Raw genomic sequence first — 18568 nt, forward strand, 5'->3', positions numbered from 1 at the left:
AGAGAGAGAGAAGAGAGAGAGAGAGAGAGAGAGAGAGAGGGAGAGAGAGAGAGGGAGAGAGAGAGGGGGGAGAGAGAGAGAGAGAGAGGGGGGGAGAGAGAGAGAGGAAGAGAGAGGGGGGGGAGAGAGAGAGAGAGAGAAAGAGAGAGAGAGGGAAGAGAGAGAGGGGGGGAGAGAGAGAGAAAGAGAGAGAGGGGGGGGAGAGAGAGAGAGAGAGAGGAGGTACAGTATTTCACATAGGCTTTCAGTTGATCTTTCAGGATTAGCCTGATATTGCTCCACACAACGACAACAACAACAACAACATTAGGAGAGGCCTAAGCAATGTTGCGCTCCTCCGTTTATGAGTGTGTGTGTGTGTGTGCATGTGTGTGTGTGTGTGTGTGTGCGTGTGTGTGTGTGTGTGTGTGTGTGTGTTGTTAATGAAAAGCCAGTGAGGGGGCTGGCGATGGCCGCTGTATTGGAATCTGACAGGAGGCCAGGAATAGGCTCCGGCGTTGCTAACCAGTCCCAAAGGCAACGCTAGGTCGTGACTCACGGCTCTACAATGTTTCGGCCCAGTGCAATGAAAACAGAAGGAGGGACAAGGAGAACAAAGTGTATTTGATGGAGGCTGTAGCCTATATTAGGAAGTGCCTGAACCCTCTTTTGGGTAAAGGACATTATTATAATACTGCTAATAGCTCTGATGTAAACAGAGGACTGAAGTAGTCTTCTGTAGCGTCCCATCCATTCTCTTTAAGAGACAGCAGATGTAAATTTGACTGTCCGAATGTTTTCTTTTTTAGATTCCACGTTCATTCCGATTCATTTTGATGGGTTTCGAATGCACGACACGATCGAATCCTAGTGCATACTGTGGTTGTTGGTACTGTAGCATATTCTGACCACATTTTACCAAACCGTTCCCTGGAGCTTACAGTACTTGAGCTTTGTGTACTTTCCAGCATGACTCATCAATCTACACAGGGAGTTTCCTTACGTCCACTTGAAGGGGCAGACACTGTGCCAACGAAGGGGCCTTGTGATTCTGCCCAGAAGCGGATTCAGAAACCCAAAAAACTACGTTGAGAATTGTGATTCTCCGTGGTTGTGCACATAAGGTGTGCCAGCACATTTACCAAACAGCCATTGACGGACGTCGACAGGTCTATGAATAGAACAGTCCGACAGGCAGTATGTTTCAAAAGGGAGAGCAGGAAGAGTCATGAACTTGTGTAGTCATCAGATAACAAAGAACTTTGAGGGACAGACTTCCCGTTTCTATGTCTGCGAAGTGGCATTTGGCAATCACTTACCCAGCTGAGTCTGCGAGGAAGAAATGCCGCAAAAGTTGAAACAAATGCACCAAATCCATTTTTCATTCACTTCATTTTACGATTTATAGTTACATTACAAACTATCAAAACACTAAAGGGGATTATCCAGATAAAGAAGAACCTTATATCTTATAGATATAGCATGTATGTTCAAAACAATCTCCTAGACAAATAAAACACACCTGTTGTTCATGTCGGTAACACGTTAGTCCAAAGTTAACCTCATACCATCTTATAACGATCCTCAGCTACATATTTCTACCCATTGAAAAAATGTCTCACAGGCAGACATAGCACATTATGAGGTGTCACAGAGACATTATAAGGCTTCATACATGACTATAATGAGTTATAAGCCATTACCTTAATGCGCCTCTCATAACAAACCCAATTCAGACTGAATTTCTATCACTCTAATCATATTTCAAAACTCGTTGAGAAAACGCCATTTTCTATTACCATTTCATTAGCGACTGTTATCTGTCCTGCATTACGTATGCTATTGACATCCCTCCAACAGGTAACTTTCATCCATTAATCACTGTCTCTCATTTTAACAGGTACTTAGCCTTCATTAGCACAGCTCAAACGTGTGGTAATTTAATTTCTGCTGATGGTCAACGCTGCTCCCTGAAGAGGACCAGCTCAGCGTTAGCATAGCTTGAGGTTCCTGGGGAAGGACTCTTGCTAGGCAGGTAGAATATAAAAAAGCTCTCGCTTCGTGTGTTCAACATCTTGGGACTTTATTCAACATCTTGGGAACACTTTATTTTAGTGAACACATATTAGTCACTCATTTGTACCTCACGCGTGTTCCCTTTCTACCCAGACACCCCCCACACAACAATGTCATTGGAGGAAAGGTTGGCTCTGAGGTTAGGGAGGCTAGTCATTAACCCCAAGGTCACTGGTTCAATCCCCGGATGTGAGCCAGTGATTCGAGGGTGTGATTCTACTAAACTCCTTATAACATGAGATTAAGAAAACACTGAATTAAATAACCTAATAAATGGCTAGTAATTGCCCAATTAACTACTTATTAAAAACTCATGAGCCACAAATTAGTGCCTTATAAGTGTTCCCCATGCTAGTGCGGGGGAGAGTTTTTCTCCAGGCACCGCTGGTATCTTGTGATGATTAGGACGCATTTTCCTCTCAGAGAACTGAGATGTTGTGTAGAGAGAGTTTCCCACCAGGCGAAGGTTGACCTCATGCTCATTCCTGGCCTAAAATACTTCCCTTCAAGCGATGAGCTCACTCAAACCTAAACATAACAGACAGCGGCTGGAGTGAAACACGTGCTGCTGCAGCATGATTTTGGTTATGATTCAACCCGGGGAGGCTGGTGGAGGTAGGAATCGGAGGACAGGGCAGGCTCATTGTGATGCACGGAATGGAATGAGGAATGGTACCAAACGCATGTGTTCCATGCATCACAATGAGCCCGTCCTCTGATTTATACCTCCACAGGCCTCCACTGGATTCAACCATCAATATCAAATGTTCATTTAAGGTCACACACAAACTGCTCATCATCACTAGGACAATGACATACGGGTTTTGAACCTTGGTCTCCTGTGCACCACACCACTGTTAGTCCAGTGAGCTAAAGCCTATAGGCATCAGCTTAGGAAGCTAACAAGTTTTTTAATTTTTTGTCTTGAAGTGTCAAGCAAGGTCACACATCATGCAAAAGTGTGGTTTACGAAAGTGGAACTGTTTTTATGGTCAAACCGACACAAACAGAAATAGAGAGCTGTCAGATCCTGTCAGATCCTGTCAGATCCTGTCACATCCTGTCAGATCCTGTTACATCCTGTCTGATCCTGTCACATCCTGTCAGATCCTGTTACATCCTGTCTGATCCTGTCAGATCCTGTCACATCCTGTCAGATCCTGTCACATCCTGTCTGATCCTGTCAGATCCTATCAGATCCTGTCACATCCTGTCAGACCCTGTTACATCCCATTAGATCCTATCAGATCCTGTCAGATCCTATCAGATCCTGTCTGATCCTGTCACATCCTGTCAGATCCTGTCTGATCCTGTCAGATTCTATCTCCTGAATGTCAATATTTTCTACCTCAGTGAGTTGTAGCCCACTGAACGGCCATTTGATTTTCTCCCTGAGGGAGGTGTGTGTGTCTCTCTCTCTCTCTGTCTCGCTCTCTCTTTCGCTGTGTGTCTCTCTCTCTCTCTCTGTCTCGCTCTCTCTTTCTCTGTGTCTTTCTCTCTCTCTCTGTCTGTGTGTGTCTCTTTCTCTCTCTCTCTCTCTCTCTCTCCCTCTCTCTCTCTCTGTCTCTCTCGCTCTCTCTTGCTCTCTCTCAGGCTGTGACAGCTCTAGACCAGACAAAGACCAGAGCCCGCTGGCTGAGTGATGAAGAGGAGCTGAAATCTCACATGGACCAGAAAGTCCTTGGATTCTATCCAGAGGGACAGAGAGAGGGAGTACACACACACAGAGAGAGAGAGAGAGAGAGAGAGAGACACAGAGAGAGAGAGAGACACACAGAGAGAGAGAGAGAGAGTGAGAGACACACAGAGAGAGAGAGAGAGAAAGATATATATATATATATATATAGAGAGAGAGAGAAAGAGATAGATAGAGATAAACAGAGAGGGAGAGAGAGAGAGACACACACACACACACACACAGATAGTGAGATAGTGAGAGAGAGAGAGAGAAAGAGAGACGCAAAAGAGAGCAAGACCCACAATAACAAATCTGTATTAAAGGTCTCCAGGACAAAACACTACTTATTTTGGAGGCATGCAGCATTAGCACAGCGAGCATTGCCTTAAGAGGTACTTTGGCGTTGCCGTGCGTGTGGTGGCATTGTTATAAATTGACAAAAGGGAAGGTCTTCAAATAGACCCGGTCCACGGAGGGGGGGGGGGGGGGGGGGAGCTGCGAGGACGATGCCTGAAAGCACCAATTGAAACATGGCTGGGGAGGTCAGAAAAGATTGCACTTTGCAGAGTACTTGTGTTCCCTCCGGCAGAGAGCATCAGCAAACAGACTCTTTGTGTCTTCTCCTATCTCCTCAGGAGGGCTCGGCGAGGAAACAAACGTCTGACCGGAATATTCACACTGCACATATCTGGCTCTGTGAGCAGGTTACCACCGTGCAAGGACAGCAATGTCCACTACCAGTCAAAAGTTTGGACACACCTTCTCGTTCAATGGTTTTTCTTTCTTTATTATTATTTTTTATTTTTTTCTACATTGTAGATTAATATTGAAGACATCAAAACTATGAAGGAACACATATGGAATTATGTAGTAAACAAAAAAGTGTTAAACAAACCAGAATATGTTTCATATTCTTCAAAGTAGCCACCTTTTGCTTTGATGACAGCTTTGCACGCTCTTGGCAAGGTGTGTCCAAACTTTTGACTGGTACTGTACACATATATGCCATTTAGTTGACGCTTTTATCCAAAGCAACTTACATTGCAGTGAGTGCATACATGTCAGTATATATGGTCCCAGCGGGAATCAAACCCACAACCTAACTCTAGCTCTACCAACTGAGCCACAGAGGACCACACTGAGCCACAGAGGACCACGTGCAAAGCATTATAATGCATATATAGTATAGTCACTGAGTCACTGTGTCATAGTTGCTAGAAAATGACCAATAATAATTAGTAATATTTCATGTGGTTGATGACTTGCCTGTCAGGCTGTATGACTTGGCTATGGCGCAATTGTAAAAATAATAAGTCATGTTTTGTCCAATCCTTGAGGCCTTTAATACAGATTTATTATGTTGGGGAGGTTGCTCTCTCTCTCTCTCTCTCTCTCAGTCCCCCCCCCTCTCTCTCTCTGTCCCCCCCCTCTCTCTCTATCTCTCAATTCAATTCAATTCAAAGGGCTTTTCTATCTCTCTCTCTCTCTCTCTCTCTCCCCTCTCATTCTTTCTCCCCCCTCCCTCTCTCTCTCTCCCCTCTCTTTCTTTCTCCCCCCTCCCTCTCTCTCTCTCCTCTGTAACATCCAGAGAGCCCAGCTGTCAGGCCAGATGATCATCGAGGTTGAGTCTGATTGGCCGAGCAGTGTCATCATGAATCAAACATTACAGTACAGTGGGTTGCACAAATCATCTCTTTAAATGGAAACTGTACATCTGGAGAATCCATCTATGTTGGCAACACTAGTTTATCATCACATTAAGTTTCCATACTCATGTAAATTATGTGTGTGTTTGTGTGTGTGTGTGTGTGTGTGTGTGTGTGTGTGTGTGTGTGTGTGTGTGTGTGTGTGTGTGTGTATGTGTATGTGTGTGGGCTCTTCCTCCTCCAACCTCTGCACCCCCTAACACCCTACTTGGAATAGTAAAAAAAAAACATCAAAGAAAGTTTTCTTCCTTTCTCTGCCGATGGCACTTGTTCTTATCAAAGGTTTTACTGACGACCATTTGATTCACTTACTTAGACAAATGCACTTATTGTAAGTCGCTTTGGATAAACACATCTGCTGAATGACTTGATGTGTGTGTGTGTGTGTGTGTGTGTGTGTGTGTGTGTGCGCGCGCGTGCACTGACTTGTCTCCAATCACAGTGTTTTGACAGCAACTTCATGGTACAGTTGCTTCCATGACATCAGACACACTTAATACACAATAGACCCCTGTGTTCTCACCACTGTGACAGGTCATAATGGTCACCCTCACAACCGAAGAAGAAAAACATCCCAAACACAACAAGACAACCCACCCGACACAGAACAATCTCACCTCCTATTTGTTCCCAGTAGCCTTGTCACTCTTCATGTGGAGTTATCTCCTCTCCCGCCGTGTAAACACTCACCGTGACAGGACCGGCCTCAGCTGTTCTCCCTGAACGTAGCCCCGCTCCTCAGACGTATCAATGCTGTGCATCAATCCTCTCCTGCCTCCTGGTTCCTGGTTCCCGGTTCCCGGTGCCGTCCGGTTCTCTCTCGTGGAAGCTGCGGTGCGCTCCTGCTGCTGTGTCTGGCTGAGACGGGGAGCGGGGGGACGGGGGACGGGCTGCGGTACCGCCTCCTATTCAGCCGTCAGACCCCGTTAGCTTCTAGGGTTCAGTGGGTTGTGAAGGAGACACCCGGGATGAGTTCTGTCGCTGGTCTTTTCGCTGTGTGTGTGTCTGTGTCTGTGTGTCTGTGTGTGTCTGCGTGTGTGTGTGTGTCTGTGTGTGCATGTGTGTGTCTGTGTTGTGTGTTAGTTCTGTCGCTGTGCTTTCACTGTGTGTGTGCGTGTGTGTGTGCGTGTGCGTGTGTGCGTGTGTGTGCGCGCGTGTGTGTTGTGTATTAGTTCTGGTGCTGGGGTTTCACTGTGCCGCCTTTCATCAGGTTCATCCTAGCCAGCGCTCTGATCTGGGAGCTGATTGGACGACTGGGATGAAAGGAGGGCAAAGGGGACCTCAGGACCAGGGGAGGCTGGTGGAGGTAGAAATCGGAGGACGGGCTCATTGTAATGCATGGGACGGAATGAGGAATAGTATGAAACACACGTACCAAACCCACCATTCCTCATTCCATTCCATGCATTACAATGAGCCCGTCCTCCGATTTCTACCTCCACCAGCCTCCCCTACTCAGGACAGCCGAGACTATGACTGCTTGGCATCTTTATGATACGTATTTTACACACATAAAAGTGTCTTGTTCCAGCACGTTAAATAAAGACAAGGCTGCCTTTACCTCTTATTAAGTATTGTTATGAGCCAATTCCACCCTGCATGCTGTATGTTTCTGTGTTATGAATAGAGTTAGCTGCATTTATGATGCTTTGGATATAACCTGGTATGTGATCTTGAATGTCACTGGGTTAATACCTTTTGTGAGGTCTTCTTGACCTGATAGTCATGTAACAGAACTGCATGGTCCTCTGTGGCTCAGTTGGTAGAGCATGGCGCTAACAACGCTAAGGTTGTGGGTTTGATTCCCGCTGGGACCATCTACAGTACCAGTCAGAAGTTTGGACACACCTTCTCATTCAATGGTTTTTCTTTATTTTTTTATTATTTTCTACATTGTAGATTAGTATTGAAGACATCAAAACTATGAAGGAACACATATGGAATTATGTAGTAAACAAAAAAGTGTTAAACAAACCAGAATATGTTTTATATTTTAGATTCTTCAAAGTAGCCACCTTTTGCTTTGATGACAGCTTTGCACACTCTTGGCAAGGTGTGTCCAAACTTTTGACCGGTACTGTACACTGAAAAATGTCTGCACTCACTGCAATGTAAGTCGCTTTGGATGAAAGCGTCAGCTAAATGGCGTATATACTATTATATTATAGTATGATTGACATATTTATTTGAGTAAGGTCCCAGCCGCACCAAACAGTGATATCTGTACTTATTTTCTTTATGAGAGCCAACCGTTGAGGGACAAGGAGATTACGGGCTCCGTCCGTGTCATTTTCATACGCTTTCAACGTTTTTTACAGACAGAAACAGACAGAACTCTCTATAGAGTTGACTCTCCATAGCCCATTCGTCTGTTTAGCCAGTAAGGAGCCAGGTTTCGTTTTGAGTTGCTAGGTTGTTTCAAAAGTCACGCCTGAATTCCACGGATCAAATCGGATCGAGATTTCATTAGTATATATTCGATATCAACACTCAGTGTTTTGCTTTGATGAAGTCTGTATATAGTCCTACCCATGACCCCGGCCTCTTCCCCGGCCTTTCCCACAGAGCTCTGCTATAGCATAATACTCTCATTCCAGTCACAGCCATGCTCATTATCCAGCAAAACATTTCAGCTTCCCCAACAGTTTTCTATGGTTAATTAATGTCTAATTAGGACATTGTTATACAGAATGCCAATACAGGGTTTCACTGCACAGTATGCCCTCAAATACAACACTGCATAGTTTACAGTATGTTCAAAAGGCAAAAATAGCATTGTGTGTGCTGTGCTGTGTATGTAAACGTGACACTGTGCATATTATATAGCTTAAACCTGGCCTTGAGTGCAATCGGGTTAAAGTATGCACATGATGCTGCAGTCTAATGCAGCAAAGAGCTGTGCTAAGCATATGCTAAAGCCCAGTCCCTTGGTAGCGTGTGTGTGTGTGTGTGTGTGTGTGTGTGTGTGTGTGTGTGTGTCTTCCCCAGGCTTACTCTAGGGGTCAGTTACCATCAGAGCTGATGACAGGCCCTTCCTGCAGCCTTCACAGAGCATCTCATCACGCAGGCAGAGACTCACGCCCCGGCCTGTGAAGACGTGAAGACTCCGGCCCGCCTTCACAGAGCATCTCATCAGACGCACGGCCTTCACGTACGTTCTCACTTCATTTTTAATGACCTTCGTGGACTCAACAAGACACCGCATATTGAATTCATAGCCTGAGCGGACAAAACCTTGTTGGTCTCTTCAGATAGACGAAGGCCAGAAGGCAAGAGGAGTATATTGAATAATATTCCACCAAGGGAACAATTAGTGTTTGCAGTGGTATTCTCATAGGACCTCCTGTTACAGCTCTATTCATATAGCCCGGCCATGCGCTCGAGGCAGAGAAACGGGGTCTGAAACAAGAACTGCACCACACTGCGACGGACAATTTGAATATTTTATTAATATGTAGAAAATGTATTAAAAAAGGAACTATACAGTACATGTTTTAAGTCAAACTAGAACTAATCTGGTCGTAACACCCACGATTATCCAACAGTAGCCTGATTCTCAGCATTAGAGCTTCTCCATCATCCAAACCTTCCTCCTTGTCCTATTTAATGGCAAATAATAATAATAATAATAATAATAATAATAATAAATAATAATAATAACAGTAATAATGAAGGTAACAGGGCACAGGAGCCACACAGATAAATGACACACCTTCTACCTTGCTGCATTGTTCATGCTGTACCTGGTGGCTTTTACGAGAACACGGTGTCTCTTTAACGCGTCAACCGAGAGACGTGCTACCAAGCTTCGCTAGGCGCCGTAAACACGGTATCGATGGAACAAACAAAGGACAGCGAATCGCGAATCGTTTCGACACATTAAAACGGCACGCCTGATAAAATCGAGTAAAGAAAGTGCCCGGGTTGGAGTGTTGATCCGTTTGAGGGTGTGTTCCAGGACATGTAACACCGATGATTGAGTTCAGAAGAGGGGGGGGGGGGGGCGAAGGAATAAAGTGAAGCACCAGATAAGATCCTACCATCTGCTGAGCAAATTAATTATAGAGTATGCTATGCCCTCAAGATTGTTGGAAAAGTCTTTTAATTGCTCTCCTCTCTCACACACATCTTTCTCTGAAACCTTTTTTTTCCTCAGACGTAAATACAAGGATTTGTTATGCCCAGGATACAACTGAGACAGAGACAGAATGACAGAGGGACGGGAGAGGAAGGGAAGGGGGTGAGGGTGGTGGAGGGGAGGGGAGGGGGGGGTGGAGAGTGAAAGAGAAAGAGAGAGCAAGATGGGGGGGGGGGGGGGGGGGGGGGGTAGAGAGAGAGAGGGGGGGGGGGGGTAGAGAGAGAGAAAGAGAGAGAGGGGGGTAGAGAGAGAGAGAGAAAGAGAGAGAGGGGGGTAGAGAGAGAGAAAGAGAGAGAGGGGGGTAGAGAGAGAGAAAGAGAGAGAGAGAGAGAGAGAGAGAGAGAGAGAGAGAGAGAGAGAGAGAGAGAGAGAGAGAGAGAGGGATTTCACCTCATTCGCTCCCCTCTAGAACAGTCATAGCTTATTAATCCTTTTAAGGTTGAGATGCAGACTCGCCCCCCCCGGTGATAGCTGGTTACATCGGCTCTGTGGCGGAAAACTCTGGAACATGAACACCGAGCTTCACCTCCTTCTCCAACTGTACGTTGATGCGTCAGATATACTGGATGTATGTACCTGTGTGTGCACAGTGTTGTTGTTGTTATTGTTGTTGTTGTTGTATGGTAGTTGGTAGTTATGGTATGGTAGTCTTGATGTGAAAAACAATGCCATATTCAGCATATTTGGGACTGATCTATGATCTATTGATCTTTCTTATTGACAGGAGACTTCCTGTGAAGACTGGATGTCTGGCTCGTACTTCCCTGTTCCCTCTAGTGTGCGTCCCTCTGTGTTTAATTATTAATACACAGAATATTTTGTAGCTATCATCGATTCGTGCATTTGCACTCAAAACCACCCCATGATCGCCGGAGGCACTTTCACATCGAATCCAAAAATGAATAAAATAGTCAGTACCCCCACACTTTTACACCTTTTGATCAAACCTTGTTGCTAAAGGTCAGTTGTCTTGCATTCCGAGCGGCGGGCATCCACAACAAGCAGAGGGGAGGGAATCAAATGGGACCAGTTGAAGTACAACTTTCCCAGCTCAGACTTTTCAGCAAGAATTTCCTGGCGGAGATTCAAGGGCTTTAAATACTGACACCGAGCTTAACGTGTGAGCCCGGCTCAAAGTCCTGCTAAGCTGGAGGTGAGGGAGAAGAGGCTGGGTGTGTTAGAGGAACTAATCAGCCGAAATGAGGACCAGGCTACGGTATCTATGCAGCTTGGCTTAGGCCCATATATTAAGGGGAGGCTGCTGGAGGTAGAAATGGGAGGACGGGCTCATTGTAATGCGTGGAGTGGAATGAGGAATGGTATCAAACACACGCGTTTGATACCATTCCTCATTCCATTCCATGCAATTACAATGGGCCTGTCCTCCCATTTCTACCTCCACCAGCCTCTCCTGGCCTCTATGGACAGGCAGAGGAACTACTGTACTTCTGGATAATCTGGAAAAATCCGAACCCCCCCCCCCCCCCCACCACCACCTGACCAAACGCGACGTTTCGCACAACATGAAACTGTACAATTCTGATTGATTCGGTTACGATTGATTAAACTCAAAGGATTAAAATCAATGAAACAGAATGAGGAAACAGAACCGTGTGTGAGATGGAGGAGGGACGGCCATTAGCTGTTAGGTAAGCTTTAGGAGTTTCGCCACGTCAAAGTTTGCCAAAAGTAACGCCACGTACAGAAAGTTACATACATTCCTTTTCGCTATCTACATGCCCCCCCCTCCCCCTCCCCTCCCCTCCGACTCTCATTCCTCGAACAAAATGGCCACGGTATTCTACACACAGCGGTTAAACAATTAAACACACCCTAAATCTAGTATAAAACACCACGTCTTATTCAGGGAGTCGCATTGCGTCACTACTGTAGGCCCCGAAACAGTCACTCGACGGAAGTGGAATTCGGCGGAGAAATTCGACACTTCCGATTTTTCAAAAAATATTCTCATGACAGGTTTTCCGTTCCTTACCGTGAAGGTGTTGATGGTAAGTGTTAGCATGCAGTAGGCCGGCTCACCCTCTATAAGACAAGCCTATGTTAACAACCATGGTTAGAACAGCAGGGCGAGGTAAGAGAATTAATGTTTCAGAGTGCTTCTATTTTACTTGGTGTCTAAAGGGGTAAATGTAGAAAATATGCTGTCTTCCTCCACCACCTTCCTACATGTATAAGGTATATTAGTAGTAGTCTATAGGACGGACAATCAACATTGTTTTCAAGTCTAAAGGACAGTTGGACAATGAGAAATTATACACAGAATCATTATGATACAGGCCCGCAGCGTTTACAGGGAGACGTCGTCAACAAAAACAAAAACAGAGAATGGAATAATACTGAAATGGTTTCAATGAAAAGAATTGGATTAATATGATTAAATTACATAGATCAAATTTACAGTGATTCCATTAGGGGACGTCGGCGGGCCAGAAGGTGCTTGCAGTGGTGGTGGAGCACAGTCAGACACTACATGACGAGGACTGCGTAGATTAGGACTACAACGGAAATCAGCTACTCAGTCCCAAATTACTCACGGGAATACCGACATGAGACTCGTGCTCATGGGAGTTGTAGTTGAGACTGGGACTGCAGAATGAAGGAGGGCGTTCTAGAAGACGGTGCGTGTTTTTTCTTTAAGCAAATCTTTGGTTTCATGTCAGAGCTTTTCAACACCATCACTGCAAGTAACATTACGGGGGAAAAAAAACAAAAAAACAAAACAAACAAAAACAAAAATTCTCCAGAACATAATCCCCCCCCCCCCCAAAAAAAAACAAAACACATGAGTGCAAATGGTCAGTCATGTTTTATGCGTGTTTAAGTCACGCAGGGCAGCGGGAAACATATTAAAATAGGTGTTGAATGACAGTGGCCACACAACAGTCTGCCATACTGTCCCTCAGTGCAAAGAGCTCAGTGTTGCTACCATAACAAACAGCCTTTGGAGAGGACTTACACTTCGAGCACTAGTAGGGTTTTTGTTATTATTTTGTTGCTCAGTGATTCAGATTCCTCACTTCCATCGCGATTCGGCTGTGGATTTCTGTCTACATTCACAAATAAAGCGGACGTGTGGACACGAATAAATAAATAAATAGCTAATGTTGAACACACTATTATGCACTGGTGCTTTTGGCTTTTGGTGTTTGTTGATAATACTTTGCGGTTCGTTATGAATGCTGACGTTTTGTCAATGTCCAATGTATTGCCAAATACAAGTTATGTCTTTCAGACTCGAGGGATGCTTATTAACAATTTCAATAACAAGGCATTAAATTATATGATGAAATAGATGGATTTTTTTTTGTTACAATATCAGTTATAAAAATAGAAATATCTTAAGTGTTTTAAGGGCATATAATCATTTTGTTAAAATTACTATGTTTCTTTTCAATGGGGAAAATAGCATAAGCTCTCATGTACTCCTGCTGTATAGAGAAGAGCTTTTGAAAGCCACTCCGGGCACATACATTCTCCTCTCCCATATAGGGGCAAATTACTACACAACACAAGCCTCACTGATTTGCCTCCTTCTCCCTATCTCAGCAAATAGAACCATTGTCATTCAAATGTTTCAATAAATTACATACAGTAACACCTCCACCTGTTGTCTTGTGTAAAAGCAGGACCATCTCAGGTGGACTAGGTGGACTGGGAGTTAGGGGGGGGATGGGGGTGAGGGCGGGGGGGGGGTTCTCTATCTATGCGGGGGTGGACCTCCTTCTCTTCCCACTGATGGCTCAGGTGGACTAGGTGGATTGGGAGTTAGGGGGGGGTGGGGGTGAGGGCGGGGGGGGGGGGGGGGGGGGTTCTCTATCTATGCGGGGGTGGACCTCCTTCTCTTCCCACTGATGGTTCAGGTGGACTAGGTGGACCGGGAGTTGGGGGGGGTTCTCTATCTATGCGGGGGTGGACCTCCTTCTCTTCCCACTGATGGTTCAGGTGGACTAGGTGGACCGGGAGTTGGGGGGGGGGGGGGGGGGTTCTCTATCTATGCGGGGGTGGAACTCCTTCTCTTCCCACTGATGGCTCAGGTGGATTGGGAGTTAGGTGGGAGAGGGGGGGGTTCTCTATCTATGCGGGGGTGGACCTCCTTCTCTTCCCACTGATGCTCCGATAGTTGAAGGGCCTCATCTTCATCTCAACGAAGGGGATGGAGAACTCATGGCCCTTCCAGTGGTACCAGTTGATACCCTGAGAGATCAAGAGGAGGCATGCTGGTTAGAAACAGAACTCATGGCCCTTCCAGTGGTACCAGTTGATACCCTGAGAGATCAAGAGGAGGCATGCTGGTTAGAAACAGAGGTGCTGAACAGCAGACCGGGGTTCAACAGGTTCAACAGGTGCTGTACAATACGTACAGCACCAGTCAGAAGTTTGGACACACCTTGCCAAGAGTGTGCAAAGCTGTCATCAAAGCAAAAGGTGGCTACTTTGAAGAATCTAAAATATGAAACATATTCTGGTATGTTTAACACTTTTTTGTTTACTACATAATTCCATATGTGTTCCTTCATAGTTTTGATGTCTTCAATACTAATCTACAATGTAGAAAATAATAAAAAAAATAAAAAAAAAATAAAAAAAAACATTGAATGAGAAGGTGTGTCCAAACTTTTGACTGGCACTGTATCTACGCTTGATTGAGTTTGCCTGGTGCAATGACAACAACAATGGAATAGTCCCGAAAGTGCAAACCGACATCATTTCAACTACTATTTCGACGCAGGTTTTCTCTACAGTGCTGTACACTGTAAGATTGTTCCTCTTTTCATGTCTGTCTGTCTCTCTGTTCTGTCGGCTTTGTCTGGTCTCTGTGACCGATCTGTCCGGTCTGTCTGTCTGTCTGTCTGTCTGGTTTCATTTGATGTCATCAAAGGGTTTAAGACACAGGAGAACTTCTGAGTTGATGTGATGTCGCAAGCCTTTAGTTGTTGCCCCATCAAAGCTCTTCACAAGGCCCACACTTCCTGCCAAACATCACACAGAGAGGCGTGAAAGAAAACCGGCCTTGATTTAGAGTGAACTTTCCCTTCAATCTCAGTCATAGTAGCAGTAAGAGCAGACAGCTGTCTTTTCCCCCGGCTCACAAGGTCACCACTCTGTTACCACACAGGAATATGTGTATAAATACTGTATTATGCTGTGTATTGTATGTTATTGTGACTGCCTATGGCCTCTGGTCTGAGCATTGATTACTTTATCTTATGATGACTGATGGATAGATGATTCACTTACTTAAACAAATGTATTTGTTGTCAGTCGCTTTGGATAAAGGCACCTGCTAAATGCCATAAATGTAAATGTAAATGTATATAACTACAGCCCCAGTCTTTTAGTATATAAATACTGTATTATGCAGTATACTGTACATAATTACAGGCCTAAACCTCATAATAGTGGTTAACTGAAGCAGCTATTCATTCCCATGGCGGCTAGCTTAGCACAGCTATTCATTCCCACGGCGGCTAGCTAGCGCCCCACTAGCTAACGCTCCACTCACCTGACTGTGTCTGGACTCTCCATATTTGCCGTTGAGGTTGGCGCGGTGGCAGTTCTTGTACCACCAGGCTCCCTTGTACGACAGGGCACAGTTGGTCACGGCGATGTCATTGTCCTTGTCCTTGGTGGAGAAAGGCCGGCCCTGGTGGTAGCTCAACGAATCACCTGAAGGGGGAAGGGGGTGGGGGGTGAATTATGGACACAGTTAACCGAGCATATGACACGGGCTAGGCTAGGCTAGGCTAGGCTAGCACACTGGTAGACTGGATGATGCTGATGCAGAATGATGAGGAGGAGAAGCAGTGTAAAGATGTAATGCACGTGGTCCTCTGTGGCTCAGCTGGTAGAGCACGGCGCTAACGACGCTTAGGTTGTGGGTTTGATTCCCGCTGGGACCGTATATATTCTGAAATATATGCACTCACTGCAATGTAAGTCGTTTTTAGTTGAAAGCGTCAGCTGAATGGCTGATATCATGTGTTTGGGAGATGGAGGAAAGGTCTTACGCTGCATGGTTCAGTGCTGTGGCAGGATTGGACTGTCAGAGGTCAAGGTTCAAGACTGAATACTTTATTGCCATGCCAACGAAGGTTAGAGGAATTTTAGTGCTAGCATCCATCCATCATCACAATACATCAAGTCTACACCTAGTGCACAATAGACCACACACACATCTATTACATATTACATCATAATACACAAGAATTAGAATACACAATAGACAATTCTTAACATCTGAGTACGGGGTAGGGAGCATTGAGGTTTTAAACTTATCGTGCTTAGACACGTTTAAAACCTCAACGCTCCCTACCCCGTACTCCCTACCCCGTACTCCCTACCCCGTACTCAGATGTTAAAGTGCCTCTTAGTGTACCAGTACCAGTCAAAAGTTTGGACACACCTTCTCATTCAATGGTTTTTTATTTTTTTTTTTTTTTTTTTTTTTTTCTACATTGTAGATTAATATTGAAGACATCAAAACTATGAAGGAACACATATGGAATTATGTAGTAAACAAAAAAGTGTTAAACAAACCAGAATATGCTTTATATTTTAGATTCTTCAAAGTAGCCACCTTTTGCTTTGATGACAGCTTTGCACGCTCTTGGCAAGGTGTGTCCAAACTTTTGACTGGTACTGTATATCAAATATCAACGCATTAAAAGAGAATAAACATTCTGAACATGACACACATTATGCTCATGGAATTTTCTAGTTGTAATTAATTAACTAACTAACTAATTAATGGAATTAATGAATGAATTCTCACCAGCAGTTCCGTTGTACTCTCCTATTCTCAGCTTGTAGAGGTTCCTGGCGTCTCCGATGGCAAACTTGTCGTAGTTGGCGTAGACTGACTCGGGGCCGTCTTTCATGTCGATCCTCAGCTCATAGCGGCCCTGAGCGGCTATCTTCTGAATGTTGTCCAGACCTGACGGAGGACGGAGGACGGAGGAGGTCATTTAACAGCGTGACATGTTTTTCAAATGATCCAATGGCTGTCCTTCATTACCACCTGGCTGCCGCTCGCGGTGACCTATTGAAGTCGGTGATGTGCACAGGAAATGACATGGGCAGATAAGAGGAAGCGGTGGAAAGCGTCTCTGTATCTCTCCAGTCAACCGTCTTTGGTCCAGCTGGCCCGGCCCGCCGACTTAGCCCGGCTGTGATGATAACGACTACGCAGAGATAAGAAACTAGCTTTCTTTGCCAAGATAACAAACTCTCCCACTTGGCAAAGCTGCTTCCTGTTTAACCTCAAGCAACAGAATCATATGATGTTGTAGATGCACTGGGATAGGAGATAGCATATCTATTTTTTTTTTAAAATATATTTTTTAAGGCCTATTTAGAGCTGCGATAAGCTGTGATGAACCGAGGGGAAACCGGACTCCAATATGTCAGCAGGAGATACAACTGGTAACACAATACAAGGCCGCCTGTGGCAAGGGGGAGAAAGCAATTGCCGTAATAAGATTTGTTAAACATCCACTGACTTCCAATTTGTGGCACCGAATGTCGGATCACCGGCTATTAATTTGATAACGTGGCGTTCTCGCATTCTCTCCTGATTGTGGAATTGCCAGGATTAAAAAAACCGCATTTCGGAGGAGGCTGTGTTACTTATTCTCATTGTGTCTCCAACAGTACAGTGTCCTATCAGTTTATTACCAGCCTCCCCCCCCCCCCCCCCCCCCCCCCCGCGCGCTGGCCGGAGCGACGGGGGCTAATTAAAAAGAGAGATGGCGGTCGTGTTATCGACCCGACCACCTATCAATTTAGTTTATATTACATCATCAAAATGACAATACATTTGGCCAGGGCCGGGTCAATGAGTCAGATTAATTGATCCATCTGGGGCCCGTAATAAAAAGCGGTTCTGTTTTCAGACTGCTCCTGATAGCAGCATCGCTTAATTACCATCGGTTCAGTGCGAGGCAGCGTAATGTTAAGTGTCCCTGAGGATAGCTCATCCCTCCATACGGGGGGAAACTGTAATTAACCAAATGGTATGTATAATGTCATCCGGGTCTTAAAATAGCTCTCTGTATATTAATACCCCTAGTCTGTATGCCATGTGTGGGGAAGGTGAGGTACTCTGTTGGTGTTACTGTAACCTGTGTTTGTTTTTTTTGTTTTTTTAATGCAACCTTTATTTAACTTTATTTAACTTGTTCTGAATCCAACGTGATCCCAACTGGATGATCGCATGTGGTCATTACAGGATATCTTCTCTATCCACAGAGAGTGTGCGTGTGTGTGCGTGCGTGTGTGTGTGTCCGTGTGTGTGTGTGTGTGTGTGTGTGTCCGTGTGTGTCCGTGTGTGTGTGCACGTGCATGTGTGTGTGTGTGCATGCACTGCAGCCTACTGTATTAGATCTCCCTGGGTGGTCACATCAGCACCGGCTCACTGTCAGTCCCACCAATGGGACATGACCAGAACATTGAACGGGTGCCAGGCCAGCTGCTGAACTGCTCCCAGGCCAGTGGTGGTGGCAGGTTGAGTCTCTCTAATGTGGACAGCTAGGCTGTGTGTGTCTACGTCTATGGGACAGGAACACAGGATGAGTTTGCCGAGGTGACATCTTGTTTCTAAGGACTGAGGACAGAGGATGGGTCTGGCAGATGGGTCTAGGGTAGAGTACGCTAGGCTTGCTGTGTGTGTGTGTGTGTGTGTGTGTGTGTGTGTGTGTGTGTGGGTGTGTGTGTGTGTGTGTGTGTGTGTGTGTGTGTGTGTGTGTGTGTCCAGGAGAGCAGACAGGTCATATGAAATAGTGAAAGTGCTTTTAGCCTTTAGGTCAGGCTCACTGACCAGTACACTGGGGCAGATTGACAGTGGTTGAACATGGTACAGTTGGTAAGGAAATTCTATTCACTACTTTTTATTTTATTTTACTATGTTAAATAGTGTAGGATATTCTGTCAAAAGTGCAGTGTCATAGAACATTCCGATGCCATTGTAATTTT

At 45.2% G+C, this 18568-nt stretch overlaps 1 protein-coding gene across 1 annotated transcript in view; it reads right to left on the reverse strand.

Moving 5' to 3' along the window:
- Window positions 1-13672: 13672 nt before the first annotated feature.
- Window positions 13673-18568, reverse strand: part of tnr (tenascin R (restrictin, janusin)) — a gene marked incomplete at both ends in the record, with an annotated part of 45990 nt that continues 41094 nt past the window's right edge. The window contains 3 exons of the mRNA XM_083689613.1: window positions 13673-13792; window positions 15102-15265; window positions 16371-16532. Coding sequence (XP_083545739.1) covers window positions 13673-13792; window positions 15102-15265; window positions 16371-16532 — 446 coding nt within the window. The remainder of the gene's footprint in view (window positions 13793-15101; window positions 15266-16370; window positions 16533-18568) is intronic.

The sequence above is a fragment of the Argentina silus genome (assembly GCF_951799395.1).
Source record: "Argentina silus genome assembly, chromosome: 18".
In the NCBI taxonomy this organism is placed as follows: Eukaryota; Metazoa; Chordata; class Actinopteri; order Argentiniformes; family Argentinidae; genus Argentina; species Argentina silus.